This window comes from Prionailurus viverrinus, chromosome A2, assembly GCF_022837055.1.
Source record: "Prionailurus viverrinus isolate Anna chromosome A2, UM_Priviv_1.0, whole genome shotgun sequence".
NCBI lineage: Eukaryota > Metazoa > Chordata > Mammalia > Carnivora > Felidae > Prionailurus > Prionailurus viverrinus.
This window is the reverse complement of record NC_062562.1, coordinates 50,164,719-50,180,107: the sequence shown is the minus strand read 5'-3', so window position 1 is coordinate 50,180,107 and position 15,389 is coordinate 50,164,719. Positions and strand designations below refer to the sequence as shown.

The window sequence follows — 15,389 nt, the reverse complement described above, 5'->3', positions numbered from 1 at the left end:
ATTATCTATACTGACAAGTAGTATTAGTAGTAATAGTACTGGGCATTATAATTAACAATGATAGCAAGTGTTATTAATAATAATACTTAGTGTTACTAGTAGAGATCTAGAAACTCCTAGCCTGTCAGAGCGCTTGTTTGTAGTCATTCCAAGGTATGCTTGGACTTCCTTAGACCTGTTTTGTTAAGCATTTCTGAAAACGGAGGCCTTCAGTGCAAACAGCATGCCAGAGGGATGCTGGAGAGTAATTACAGGGGGAGGAGGGTGACATTGCTGAGCTCCTGGGCATGCATCGGTGGGGCCCACTGCTGCCAAGAACCTCTGATGAGCAGTCCCGGGGCCTTCCTGCTTCCTGCAATATGGTATCCCGGCTCCGGCAACAGGGGGAAGAGTTCAGGGCTCAAGTGTGCATTCCAGCTTCTTACACAAACATGCAGATGACAACATTTGGAGCTGCAGCAACAGGAGACATAGACTAGTTTGGGAAGGGGAGGAAAAGCAGGGAGGTGTCCAGGAGCAGGGACAGGAAGATGATAGGGGAGAGGGGAAGAGTAACAAGGGTCCGGATGGAAGGTGGGGGAGAGACTAGGCTATGGCTGTTGTTTGGGGACAAGGGGCTGTGACATGGCAGAATGCCCACAACCCACCTACTGGCAAGTGAGGACACAGCTAAGAGAAACAGCCAACTAGCTGTCTAAACTGCTGTTTCCAGGGATAAGCTGACCTTCCAGGACAAACTGGAGAACCCCCATTCCTCTGAGACACGCCTTTTAAGCCTTTGCTTGGGAAATAAATGCACAATTGCTCTGGGAGATGGCCAGTGGTACATATATCATGTATTTAAATAGGGAACATCTGTGGGTCTCAAGTTTTGTTATTGCTTAGAAAACAAGCAGGAGCGTGGAAACAATGTGGGATTTACAGCTAAAAGAGCCAAAACTTTTGTTTTATTTAATTTGTTTCCTATTGTTTGCTTGGAACCCCAGAACTAGGAAAGCCATGAACTGTCCCCAAAGGTAACCCAACATGAGAACATCTAGTCGAGCAGAGGGAGATGAGCCTTTGCTGCTGTAGCACCTGACAAGGTGCTACAAGAGAGGCCCTAGAGGATAGCTGAGAGTTGAGGTGGCCTCCACCTCCCTCTCTGCTTTAATGTTTTCTCGAGGATTGTTTCTAATGGTCTCCTTCAGAGAAGTGGAGGGAGATTTGTCATTAAAACCCAACATTTTAGGATGATCTTATTTTTCTAGGCACGACATTAGCACTGGAAATGACCCACCTGTTAGTTTGCCCTTTAAAAATAGAACCTTTCAAATACAGCTCATGAAGGCCCGGGACCTATGGTAATAATTTTTGAGGGCTTCCCCCTAAAAGTTCAATTAGCCCTGCACTGAAAACTAAATCAGGGGCACCTGGGTGGCTCAGATGGTTAAGTGCCAACTCTTGATTTCGGCTCAGGGTATGATCTCACGGTTTGTGATTTCGAGTCCCACATTAGGTTCTGTGCTGACAGCATGGAACATGCTTGGGATTCTGTCTCCCTTTCTCTCTGCCCCTCCCTCGTTTGCTCTCTCTCTCTCTCTCTCTCTCTCTCTCTCTCTCAAAAAAAAAAAAAACTTTAAAAGAAAACTAAATCAATCACCCATGGCAAGATTTTCAGAGCAAAGAAAATTGATTTCACTCAGGAACTGTTGTGTCAAAAAAATTTTTGCCAGTTGGTCCCATGTTGACATGAATGCATGGGTTGTTTTGCGGGGGGGGGGGGGGGGGAAGATTCAAAGATGGCCACTTTTTACTGCTTTCTGGTTTCCTATTGCTTCTGTGTATTAGTTAGCTCATAGACAGGCAATTATAGAGCTCCTTCTATATGCAAGTCTTTGTGATCAGAACTACAGGAAGTCCCAGCCTTTAAGGAGCTTATGCTTTGATTGGTTGGAAATTGTTCCTTTTGTAGGGACTGTTTGAAAGCTTGTGCCTGGTGGAGGGTTTCAGAAGACTGTCTTGCTCTGTGGTCATTCTGGTACATTCAGACCAACATAAGCACAGATTACATCAGTATTCTTTCACATCAGCGAAAATGACAATTTATTGGATCCAATAACTGAGAAGGTCTGGATAGAAGTCTTGTTTAGGTTTCACTAGATCCAGGATGCAGATGCTGTTGTCAAGGCCTGGACTCTCCTTGTGATGGACAAGATGACTGCAGGCAGCCCAAGATTCCTGATATCCTAGCTTAGCAACCCCAGAGGAGAGAGGATCTGAGAGTATGGTTGTTAGAAAGCTCCCAGGGAAGATTCTCATTGGCTCCGCCTGGAATATGTTTCTCTTTCTAACCCAATCACTAGAGACAAGCACTCTGGTCAAACTGGGTCCCATGACTGATGGACCATCTTGTATGACTTTGCAAGCAGGGGTCAGTCCCACCATGTCTCATCTCCTGTTAGAAGAAGAAGAAGGAAGGGAGAAGTGAGAGGTGGTCATCATGGATGATTTGTTTCTTTTGTATATATATTGTATATATTTTGTATATATATATATATAAAATATATACGTATATATGTATGTGTGTGTGTGTGTATATATATATAATTTATTGTCAAATTGGTTTCCATACAACACCCAGTGCTCATCCCAACAGGTGCCCTCTTCAATGCCCATCACCCACTTTCCCCTCTCCCCCCACCCCCCATCAGCCCTCAGTTTGTTCTCAGTATTGAAGAGTCTTATGGTTTGCCTCCTTCCCTCTCTGTAACTTTTTTTTCTCCCTTCCACTCCCCCATGGTTTTCTGTTAAGTTTCTCAGGATCCACATATGAGTGAAAACATATGATATCTGTCTTTCTCTGCCTGACTTATTTCACTTAGCATAACACTCTCCAGTTCCATCCACGTTGCTACAAATGGCCAGGTTTCATTCTTTCTCATTGCCAAGTAGTATTCCATTGTATATATAAACCACATCTTCTTTATCCATTCATCAGTTGATGGGCATTTAGGCTCTTTCCATAATTTGGCTATTGTTGAAAGTGCTCCTATAAACATTGGGGTACAAGTGCTCCTATGCATCAGTACTCCTGTATCCCTTGGGTAAATTCCTAGCAGTGCTATTGCTGGGTCATAGGGTAGGTCTATTTTTAATTTTTTGAGGAGCCTCCACACTGTTTTCCAGAGTGGCTGCACCAGTTTGCATTCCCACTAATGGTGCAAGAGGGTTCCCGTTTCTCCACATCCTCTCCAGCATCTACAGTCTCCTTATTTGTTCATTTTAGCCACTCTGACCGTGAGGTGATATCTCAGTATGGTTTTGATCTGTATTTTCCTGATGAGGAGTGATGTTGAGCATCTTCTCATGTGCCTGTTGACCATCTGGATGTCTTCTTTAGAGAAGTGTCTATTCATGTCTTCTGCCCATTTCTTCACTGGATTATTTGTTTTTTTGGGTGTGGAGTTTGGTGAATTCTTTATAGATTTTGGATACTAATGGCTGATTTGTTTCTAACAGAGCAGATGGGCCAAGAAGGACCAGGCTAAGGGAGAAGTAGGCCTGCCCACAAGTGGGGGCAAGGGCCAGGGATGCAGATTCCTGCACAGGTGGTGAGAAAGTATATTGGACAGGCACGTGGTATCCTGCCAGAGGGCACACCCTCCTTCGTACCTCCTCTGTGGCCTGGACTCATTGCTGTTACAGCATTGCAATGGCTTCTTTCATCTGTGTGCCTGCATCTCATGCTAGGCCCTCTGGAAACAGACCACAGAAAGACACGACAAGTGCCGTCTTTGGAGTCAGACCAACCAAAAGCAGAACCCTGGCTCTGCCATTTCCTAGCTATGCAGCCTAGAGCAAGTCGCTCAACCCTTCTGAGCCTCCAGCCCTCATCTGTCAAGTGGGCACAATAGTACCTACCTTAAAGGTTTTATTAGATAGTGTATGGAAGTGGCTTTGGACAGTATTCAGCAAATGAAAAATACTTCATAAACACTAGCTGCAGTTGAGAAAGCGGGAACCATGTCTCACTGAGCTCTGTGTCTTTGGCGCCTAGGTGAGGCTGGTATCTAGTAAGTGTTTTGTAAGTGCTCGTGTAGATTGAGCTGAAACTAGGTGAGGAGTTGGCCATAGACATATAAGAGGAGGTAGTTCAGGCAGGAGTGTGGGTATGGGGGGCTCTGAGAATCCACAGCACTCAATGATGTTAGGGTCCACGGGGGAGCCAGGAGGTTGGGTCTTGGGAGCCAGACTCTTCAGTGGCCTTCAAGTGTTAGGATATGAACAGGGCATTTGTTAAAAAGGTTTTTTTTCCTAGGGTCCAATTTAGCAGGTCTGGGATTGCCGACCTTGATGAATGCCAGGGGTTCCAATGGCTGCCCCTTGAGAGACCCCCACTGGCTGACGGGTCTTAAACCCAGATGCCTCCATGGGCCAGGTGGGTGACGTGGGCAGGGAAAGGGAGGTGCTGGACACTGTGGCCAACTGGAGAGCATAAACCTCATGTAGAGGGGCAGCCATCCTTGAAGCAGGGACTCAGTATTGCTGGATCTCTAGTTTTTCAAGAGAAGCTGAAAGTCAAGACTTTTAAGGGGGAATTTCCTGATTTTTTAAATGCTGAGAAATAAGTCAGATATTTGAAAATGCCGAAAGGCCAACTAAAGCATGTCTGCAGGCCGGAGATGAGTGGCCACTTGGAGCCCTTGATCTGGGGCAGTGGCTCTCACCCGGCGTGGTTTTGTGTCCCAGGGAACATTTAGCCATGTCTGAGATGATTTTTCTTGTCACAGCTTGGGGTGTGGGCGGGGAACGCTATAGGCATCTGGTGGTTAGAGGCCACGGATGCTGTTAACCACCTTACAGTGCCCCAGAAGGCGCCCCCACCTTAAAGAGTTATGTGGCCAGAAAGGGAGTTTAGCTGGCATTAGCAGTGGGCAGAGGAAAAAGGCAGGGCTGGAGACACCTGCCACCTGATTTTTTAGACTTATTTGGGTCAGAGAAACAGGGCTCTGCCCTTTCAACCCCAAGGAGCCAATGGCTGCCGTGGCTGGCCCCTTGTTGACCAGGTATAATTGTTCTCTACACTGTGTACACTCCCTGTGCATGATGCAGCCTGCCACCCCCCAACCTCTGCAGGCATGAAAGTCATGCTAGAAATGCGGATGAGTGCGAATCCGTTGCCACTTGAGTCCCCAAGGGCTGGGTGTGATGGTCTGTTAGACATTATCAGGGTTTTGGCCTCCTGTTCCTGGTGGAATGTTTGGTTTGGGTTCCTCATTCAGTCATTTCTGGAACTGTAGTTGAGAATATTTCCCTTCCCAACCTAGCAAAATAAAATGTCTTTGAGTTCTGCACAGCTCAGTAACTCTTGGCCAAGTGCTCGCTCTGGGGCCAGCACAGTGCTTGGTGCCCAGGGGGAGACAAGCAGAGACTCGGGCAGGTTCCATCTGGAGGCTTACCGTCCCACTGAGAAAACACAGGAAGCAGCCCTCCAGCCCTCCCCATGCAACCCACCCTCCACGTGCCAGTGTCTTCATCCTCCTGAAGCACAGTTCTGGTCGCCACTCTGTCTCACTCAGAAACCTGTGGCTCCCAGTTCCACTCTAAGCGACCTGGCCCAGCCTCCATTTCAAGCTTATTATCTGCAATTCTGTTGCCATGCTCCTCTCTTTGCAAATCACACTTTTCCCTTGTCCTCGGTCTCTTGCCCTCACTCAGGCTGTGACCTAGAATGCCATCTCTGGCCATTCATGCAAAGTGAGGTGGCTCTGGTGGTACTCCCCACCCCCCGCCCCCATCCTCTTCATCACTTCATCCTGCATCACTTCATCTTTCACTCTTTATGGCCCTTTCTGCCTCCTGCCTTAGAATTATTTGTCTTAACCCTTGACGCTACCAAACTGGGAGATTCTTAAGGGAAAAGTTAATTAAAAATTCAACTTTACGTTCCCTTTCTGGGTGACTTGCTAGCCTTGCCTCTGGCATCCAGTGGGTGTCGACTCAGCCTGTGCTACTGTTTCCCAAGCTCTTCATCTATGCCTGGCAGGGTGCCACCCAAAGTGGCTACCTAAAGTGTCATCTCTTTGTATCCTCACAGGGACTCTGGGACACTCATGACATCGCCCTACATTTACAGGTAAAAACCCTAAGGCTAGAGGAACTTTTACTTCATTCATTCGTAGATTCATTCAACAAAATATGTAATGAGCACCCACCATGTGACAGGCTCTGTGGCATTGCAGGGAGACAGGAGTGGGAAAGTAAGATATTGCAGATTGGGAAACCCAGAAGGCAGACTTTGAAACAGCTGAATTTAGCATCTAGCAAAATGACAAGGGAGTAATCTTGGGGTCCACACATTGGGAAGGAAAGGGAGGGGGCAGTCATGCTGAAGGCAGCCTTGCTAGAAGGCTTGGACAGCTCTATGGAAAGTTCTAGAGATGGAGCAGCCCTTCAGAGCTGTCCCAATTGGGGGAGAGGCAGACGTCTATGCCCACCATGCATTTATCTTTGGACAGACACAGGCCTTCAGGCCTTGGAAGGTCACATTGTCTACTGAGGCCATCCCTGAAGAGTGCTCCTGGCTGGGGGCTGTCTGCTGCTAGCCCTCCCAGCAGCTAGGATATCTGAGCATCAAACATCAGAGGGAAAATCTCTTTGTGCTCATGGGGCTTACATTCAAGTGGGGGAAACAAATGGTAAATAAATTGACACATAAACAAGCAAGCAAGATCATTGCACTTCCCTTAATAAGTGTCAAGAAGGACACAAACAGGTGCTTATTTTACACATGGGGAAGCTGAGATGCCCAGAGGTTAACTGGCTTAAAGCCTCATTTCCAATCCTGGTCCCTGGCTCCAAAATTCAGCCCTCTCTACTGTGGAACCAGACCTGTGCTAATCATATAGAGCCTCATAAGTTAAGCTAAAGACCTGGGTCTTGATTTTGATTGAGGAGGCTCTGGAGGGAATAAAAATACAAAATTATACTGGCATAGGCATGCAGAACTGGGGACAAGAGTTAGGGGCTTAATTAAGGCACAGTTTTAGAAATCTGGGTCCTGCAGTGATGATGTGCTTGTTCTGGGACTTGTGGTCCTAGTTACTTAGGTTGCCTTTGACTGCAAGCAAAAGAAAACCATAGTTTAAAGTGGCTTAACCAGCAAAGTCCCAGAAGTGGAAGTTCACTTGGAGGCAGGCTCTGGGTTCAGTTGAACCAGTTTCTCAGGAGGTCATGAAGGAGCCAGGTTTCTTTTGCTCTGCTACCCAAGGTTTCTTCCTCTTCTGGTCCTAAAATGCCTACTGGTAGCAGCTGGAGCCCTCAGTAGAAGAGCTAAAACCTTTCCTGAACCATCTTTGTCCTTCCGTTCTATCCAGTTAAGTCACATGTTTAGCCCTGGGCTAATAGTGCATACCAGAATCCAGAGTCAGCTTCCGTGGAAGAACTCAGCTGGAAGAATCAATAAAAAGCCAAATTCATGGCTCTTTTAGGAAGCAGAAAGGGTGTTGGGGATGGATGTTGGGGAGGGAGTCAGCCTTATCTGCTACAGAGAATAAAATTGAGCAGCTTGAAGGTAGGACACAATGACAGATTGGATTGGAGGGGAAGAAATAAACAAATTTTTTCAAAATTAACTCCAGGGGCACCTGGGTGGCTCACCTGGTTAAGCATCTGACTCTTGATTTCAGCTCAGGTCATGATGTCATGGTTCATGAGTTCGAACCCTGTGTCAGGCTCTGCTCTGATAGTGCAGAGCCTGCTTGGGATTCTCTCTTTCTCTGCCCCTCCCCTGCTTGTGCACGTGCATGAATTCTCTTTCTCTCTGTCTCAAAGTAAATAAATAAACATTAAAAAAGAATAACTCCAAGGTTTCCCATTGCCATGCTTGGGAAGATATTATCCCATTGACCAAACTCAAGGAGATGGTGGAAATTTCATATTTGATTTTGGATAATTTTAGTTTGATATGATGAGGAGACATTAAAACCATATTGTTCTGCAACAGCTGAAGCTATAGGTCTTTGAACTTGGGCTCAAGCTATTTGAGGACAGAGCCAGGGAGAGAGGACTGCTACAGAAATGGTAACATGGCTGCGGGTCACTGAGAAGCAGAAGCTGGAGGCAGGAGTGTGTGTGGAGCTGGCAGGGGCAGGGCTTGAGAAAGCAAGGCTGGTGGGGGTTTCAGAAGCAGGACTTAGGAATTTATCTGACAGGGGTCTCTGCCCATGTGTGCAGTGACAGGGTACAAGGATGTTCACCACATCATTGTCTGAAATATTAAGAGTGACTGGAGACAACCTAAATATCCATTGCTATGGAGTTGGTTAATGAATTATGACATATCTGGTATATGGAACCCCAAGAAGCTGTTTAAAAAGGAGGATGCAGGAGCTGCATGGCTGCAAAGGAGAAATCTCAAACATATTGTTGGGTGGAAAAAAGCAAGATGAAAAGATGTGTATAGAATACATCTATTTGTGTTAAAAAAAAAAAGAATATACACTATCCAAATGTATGTTTGTATATCTGTAGCTGTTTCTGGAAGGTATCAAAAGAAACTTCTTTTTTAAAATTATTATTATTTTGGAGAGATAGAGTGCAAGCAGGGGAGAGGGGCAGAGAGAGAGAGAGAGAGGGAGAAGGAGAAGGAGAATCTTTAGCAGGTTTCACACTCAGTGTAGAGCCTGACACAGGGCTTGATCCCACCACCCTGGATCATGATCTGAGCCGAAATCAAGAGTTGGATGTTTAACCAACACCCACATGCCCCTCAAAAGAAACTCCTTGTTTAAAATTTTTTTAATGTTTATTTATATTTGGGGGGAGGAAGGGGCATAGAGAGAGGGAGACATAGAATCCACAGCAGGCTCCAGGCTCTGAGTTGTCAGCATGGAGCTAGATGCAGGGCTCAAACCTAAGAACTGCAAAATCATGACCTGAGCTGAAGTCGGATGCTTAACTGGCTGAGCCACCCAGGTGCCCCAAAAGAAACTTCTAATAGCAGGTGTCTCTGGTGAGGTTCTGGGAGCCTGGGAGACTTCCTTTTAACTTTTTACTTTACTGGCTGTTAGAGTTTCTTTAACCATGTGCATTTATTACCTATCATAAAAGTTAGATCATAAAAATAAATACATAAGAAACTGGGTCTTGGGTGTCAGAGAGGTTAGTGACACTGAGGACTGAGAGGAGGCCACTGGAGAGTGTCAGAGAGTCCAGAGTCAGCAGTGGGACAAAAGTCAGAGGGAGGGGCCACAGGGGAAACTGAGGCACAGGCTGAGTGCTTCCTTGTGAGAATCAGGAATAGGAGATGAGCATAGCTGGTTAGGTTCATTGAGCACCACTGCAAATGCACGGGATGCAACTGAAGGTTCCCCTGCGAGCTCTGCACAGGAGGTTCTGCTCAGGCTCCGCTATGGTTTTGGACTGGGTCCCTTATCTTTAGCCACCAGAGCTGCAGGGAGGTCGAAGCAGATCTCTGGACTGCGTAAAGCTTTTGCTCTCTTTTAAGAGATCTTGTGCAGGCAAGGGCTACCTTCAGATGGGCGCTTTCTGGCAATTGCAGTACCAGAAGCTGAGAGAAGGACTATGGGGTGAGGAGAAGGAGCCTAGAAAGTCATCATGTCTGGTCCTGACTCTTCCTCTGTCACTGCTGAGTGCGGGGGCTCCTGACCTAAGTGGGGAAGGGAGGAAGGCTGGTCTCTGCCCATCTTTTGCTGGTCATGCTTGAGCTGAGGGAGCTGAAAGGGGGGAGCAGGATGACTCAGCTGTCAGGCAGCAGAGATCAGGGCTCCTGTTTTCTTTCTTTTTTTTTTTTTTAAGTTCAAGTATAATTAACATACAGTGTTATATTAGTGTCAGGTGTACAAAATAATGATTCAACAATTCTACACATTAGTGCACATCACTGTAAGTGTACTCTTAATCCCCTTCACCTATTTCTTCAAATTAAAAAAAAATTTTTTTTTAATTTATTTTTGAGAGAGAGACAGTGAGACAGAGCATGAGAGGGTAAGGGGCAGAGAGAGCAATGGAGACACAGAATCTGAAGCAGGCTTCAGGCTCTGAGCTGTCAGCACAGAGCCTGATGTGGGGCTTGAACCCACGAACCACGAGGTCATGACCTGAGCTGAGGTCAGACGCTTCACGGACTGAGCCACCCTGGTGCACTGCACCCCCCTTCACCTATTTCACCCATCCTCCCACCCCTCACCCCTCTGGCAGCCACCAATTTGTTCCCTGTATTTAAAAGTCCATTTTGGGGGTTGTCTTTTTTTGTTTTGTTTCTTAAATTCCACACATGAGTGAAACCGTATGGTTTCATAAGCCATATTACTGGCTTATTTAATTTAGCATTGTACCCTCTAGGTTCCTCCATGTTGTTGCAAATGGCAAGGTTTCATTCTGAATAATATTCCATTACATATATATACACTGTATCTTTATCCATTCATTGGTGGGTACTTGGGCTGCTTCTATATCTTGACTATTGTAAATAATGCTGCAATAAACATAAGGGTGCATATATCTTTTAGAATTAGTGTTCATTTTATTTAGGTAAATACCCAATAGTGAAATTACTGAATATTATGGTATTTCTATTTTTAATTTTTTGAGGAACATCCGTACTGCTTTCTACAGTGGCTGCACCAGTTTGCATTCCCACCAATAGTGCATGAGGGTTCCTTTTTCTCCACGCCCTTACCAACACTTGTTGTTCCTTGTGTTTTTGATTTTTCAGGGCTCCCATTTTCTTTTTTTTTTTTTAATTTTTTTTTCAACGTTTATTTATTTTTGGGACAGAAAGAGACAGAGCATGAATGGGGGAGGGGCAGAGAGAGAGGGAGACACAGAATCAGAAACAGGCTCCAGGCTCTGAGCCATCAGCCCAGAGCCTGACGCGGGGCTCGAACTCCCGGACTGCGAGATCGTGACCTGGCTGAAGTCGGACGCTTAACCGACTGCGCCACCCAGGCGCCCCAGGGCTCCCATTTTCAACATGGAAACTTCACATGATAGTCCAGGCAAACAGGGAAAGTATTAACCAAAATAATAATAATAATAATGATGATGATGATGATGATGATGATAATAATACCTTTAAGTAACAGAGACTCCTAAACTCTTCAGGCTGGGTGAGACCTGGAGATGATTTGTGAATTGTATTCTGAACTGCATTTCTCAATATACTAAATGTGTATGTCACCTCATGGAAAAAAGATTGAGGTCGTCTAAACTGTATACTACAGCTCTCTGTGGAAAGCCGTGCATATAAGGATGTGAAAGCCTCTGAAAAGTCCTGCATAAGAGAACCTATCTCTCTTTGTTCAACTAGCTTTCCCAAGTGTATTTGCCTACAAAAGCCTCTGCCCCCTTTTTTAGTATAGCACTCAGCAGTGACCCCCAGACCAAGCTTTGTGATGCTCTAGTTTATTTATAGATGTGTAAGTAAGACTCCAGGGCCACATGGCCCATCAGTGATGCAGTGGAGGCAACAACCTTGATCTTTTGCCTTGTGCTCCATCCGGTCTGTTAACCTGTACTGTTCATGATGAATTGAGATGCTAGATCATTATTTCTCAAACTGTGTTCTGTGGAACCCCACTCTCATGAGATGCTAATGAGTATTGAGCCAGGGACACAGACTCTGGTCACATCAGCTTAGGACCCACCGAATTAAAGAAAGATGAACAGATTGATTGGCTGTGGGCTTCTCAGAATCTTTAACATGATGACGTCTCTGTAAATCACCAATGCAGGGAGGTAGAAGGTTCCTCAACTTATTTGGCCAGGGAATATTCCTTTGGCAAGGGGCCCCTCCCTCTCTGTGGATTTGTGTCATGGACACAAGTTGAGGAATTCAAGTCTAGATCAATGAAGTTTATGTTGGTTTCTGTACCCATTCCCACCCCATCCCAAGTATTCCTGCCCTTTCTGTGTTGAAAAGGAAATTGGTCGATGCAACCAGTGACTTTCTCCCCCTCTGACATTTGTTCTTTCATATTCCAGAGCAAGGAGATTGGTCTGCAGATGCATGAGGAGCTCCTGAAGGTCACCAATGAGCTCTACACAGTAAGTCCTGCTGAGGCTCTGCTGCTGTTTGGAATCGGGTCCTCTTTCTTCAGCACCAGGAGCCAAAGGGAGTCTAAACCAGAGACATTTTTGCTCTGTCTGTGCCCGAATGACTGGGAGTCATCATGGTGGGCTGTAATGGTTTGCAACCCTGGCTTCTGATTCTGTATACCTGGGGTGGGGCCCTGGGCATGTTTAGTTTGTATAAGTTCACAAGAGACTTGCATGACCTACCTGCTGTGTGTTACCTGTAAAAGCAGAATACACAAGGTCAAGGTGGGGACAGCATGGACATAAAACCTCCTGAGGCAGGGATGTGGGTTTGGAGTCAGGTGCAACAGGATGAAGTTGACGCCTGCTGCCTATTGATGGTAGGTATGTAGCTCATCTGGGTTTCTGTATTCTCGTCTGCAACATGGAGCACTGTTCGGAGGGTCACATGAGTTGAAGGGGGTGATCATTCCTTGTCATCTCCAAGGAATGATTTCAGAACAGTACAACTTGGCCTAGAACTGACCTTACTACTGATGTGGAGGTGAGATATGACTGGACTTGAAATGGATATTAGAATCCAAGTAGGTGAATGGGGAACACAGGCACACCAGGTTATGATGCACGAGTTGACTGATTGTGCCTCAAGGGCCCCTGGGCTTCTTTATGGAAGAATGTGGTGAGCCCCAGAGACAACCTGGGGGGAACAGGGCAAGGTAGCCCCAGCAGATGGAGCTCGAGACTCTTCACTGCCAGAGACAATCAGGACAGATGAAAACTGTTGTATTTTAAGTATATCAGGGTTCCTTATAAAGTTTCTCATTAAAAGTGAGGATTCTGCTGCTGAAATCATATGGAAGGAAGGGAAAGAATAGCAGGCTGTGAGAAGACCCCTCTCTTAGATGTTATTATCTTTCTATCTTCACATCCCATGTGGCCAGCAGGTAGTGGACTCCTCAGGGGCCGAGAGCTTTTGCCCAAGAGCCTGGACCTCAAGTTGGAAGTCCTGCCTCAGACTCCAGCCAGCTATGGGACTTTGGGCAAAGCATTCACGTCTCTGGGCTTCAGTCTCCCACTCAGTTACATGGGGACTTTCCCGATTCAGAATTCTGTAGAGGACTTTCTAGACCAGCGTTCCCCATTCTAGGTCCTTCTTATGTTTCTCAGGAACCTCTTTGAATGAATCACTCTCCTCTATGGTATTTCAACACCTGGGTCCTGGTCCCAGGGACCACCCCGCCCCTGTCACACACACACACAGAGCCGCTCCCACCCAGATTTCTAACCTTTCCTCTGGGCTCCAGCCGGGCTCCTCTCCTTGACACCCTCTGCACACCCCAAATACTGCCCCGCTTGACCCCTTTACTCTGTAGCTCCCCCTGCTTACAACTGCCTTCTTTCCTTCTCTGCTTGTGTGTGTCCTACTCATTTTTCAAACCCAGACCAAACTCCACCTTTAGAAAGCTATTACCTCTGGGCTTTGAAATCTTATGGCAGTTGAAAAAAAATCTGTCATGTTATCTCTGTGTCGCCAGTTGGCATGCAATCTCCCTAGAGCCAGATCTTTGTCAGTAACGGTGCACTTAATGCCCAGAGACTCTGTTTGAACCCAGTTGAATGGCCTCTGGCACTTCACCTCTCAGTCTTGCCTGTGACCAACAGGGCTGGCAGGTGTAAACTGGACAGAGCAGGCGGGGATTCGGAAGACGGTGCTGGTGCCCAGACAGTGCCCTGAACCCAGCAGGCGCTCTGCGCGCACTTGCCCTCGCTGGCCACGGGGCAGGGCAGCTGGACAGAAACGCCGCTGGTGTCAGATGTTCAGGCCAGGCAGGAAGGTCAGTCCCTGCTTCCTGTGTTCATGGCAGCCTGACGATGGCCTCAGAGCTGGTGGAGGAGGAAGGGGCAGCACCTCCCCAGTTCTCTCCTGCAGCCCCTCGTGGAGGGATGAGAGCCTCAGAATGCCAGCAGCAACCTCCAGCTCATTTATTGACGGCACGCTGAGTCTTCAGTGGTTGCCCCGAAAGCATTTAAATTCAAGCACCTGGGGCTGCCTACTGTTTACCCAGTACTGCATGAGGCATGGCGGTGGGCTGTGAACATTTGAAGAATTCATCTTTGAAGTATCTTCTGTATCCCCAGTGTTCCCAGGGTGCTTGCTGAAGCAGAGGTGGGAGGGATGTATGAATACATGAACAAAAGTGGTTTTGCCTACAATGAGTTTCGAATCTGAGCACGGAGACAAGACTAAAGTACGCGAACTGGTGATACAGCAGTCTGAAACAGAGTGTGGTATCTGCTGGATATGTGGACTCCGAGGGGGAGGCACCCAGACCATGAACTCTGTGGGGGCTGTGCCGTGCTCTCCACAGTGTGCCCAGAGCCTGTGGCAGTGCGTGCACATAGTAGGTGATTGATGCACACTTACTGAGTGAAGAAACGAGAGGGAGAGTGTGCACGTGCAAGAGAAATCGAAGGTTCAGAAAAGAGATGGCTCCAGGTGGGCTGCTGTGATCAAGGCTGAGTTTTGAGCTTGGTGCCTCTGGAGGGGTAGGATGAAAGAACAGAGGGGTAGAGGGGAGGAGAAAGGGAATTCTTGGCAGGGGAGGCAGACTGCAGACAGGTCTGGGTTTGAACCCTTGCTGCACCACCTACCAGCTTGGCCAGGTCAGTTAACGTCTTGGACCTCATTTTCTTTATTGTCAAAACAAGGATAGTAACAAATGTGTCCACGTAGTATGTGCTTGGGATGTGTGTCACACAGTATGAGGTGTTTTGTATGTATTATTTAATTAGCATGTTCTACAGGTAAAGAAACTGAGACACAAAGAAGTACCTTGCTTAAGGCCTTGGTAGCAGTTTTCAGTGGCTACCTAACAAATGATGTCAAAACTCAGTGACTCATGATTTTGTTGGTTGGCAATTTGGGCTGAGTTCAACCAGGGCTGCTGATACGGCTCTGGATTTCTGGCCAGTTAAAAAAGAGCCCAAAGTGGGAAACACCCAGTGTGCCAGCACTTCTCAAGCCTCTGCTTGTGTCATACTTGCAAATATGCTATTGGCCAAAGCAAGTCACGCAGCCAAGTCCATGGTTGAGGTGTGGAGGAGTGAACATCACCTCTTAGAGGGAATTACTTGCGAAGTCACAAGGCAAAGGGGCATCCCTGCAGCCAGGGAGGGGGCTGTTGTGGCCGTCTTTGCAAACAGCCCACTGCAGCCGCCCAGCTGCTAAGGACGCTGTGGACCCCAAATCTCACGCTTCATTATTAGGGATGTCTTTTGAGCACTTTCTAGTTACCATGCCTGGTTACTAGAATTCCCCTCCTTTCCCAGCCCCAGAGTCATGACAG

General features: G+C 46.9%; 1 protein-coding gene across 4 annotated transcripts in view; it reads left to right on the top strand.

The window, feature by feature from the left end:
* Positions 1-15,389, top strand: part of SRGAP3 (SLIT-ROBO Rho GTPase activating protein 3) — a 262,285-nt gene that overhangs the window by 158,912 nt on the left and 87,984 nt on the right. For 3 of the 4 annotated variants that reach the window (XM_047849973.1, XM_047849975.1, XM_047849976.1), the window contains exon 4: positions 11,989-12,051. In XM_047849973.1, the coding sequence (XP_047705929.1) occupies positions 11,989-12,051 (63 nt within the window). Of the gene's footprint in view, positions 1-4,233; positions 4,242-7,479; positions 7,485-11,988; positions 12,052-15,389 lie in introns of those variants that run through there. The other variant, XM_047849974.1, reaches the window with a different exon arrangement.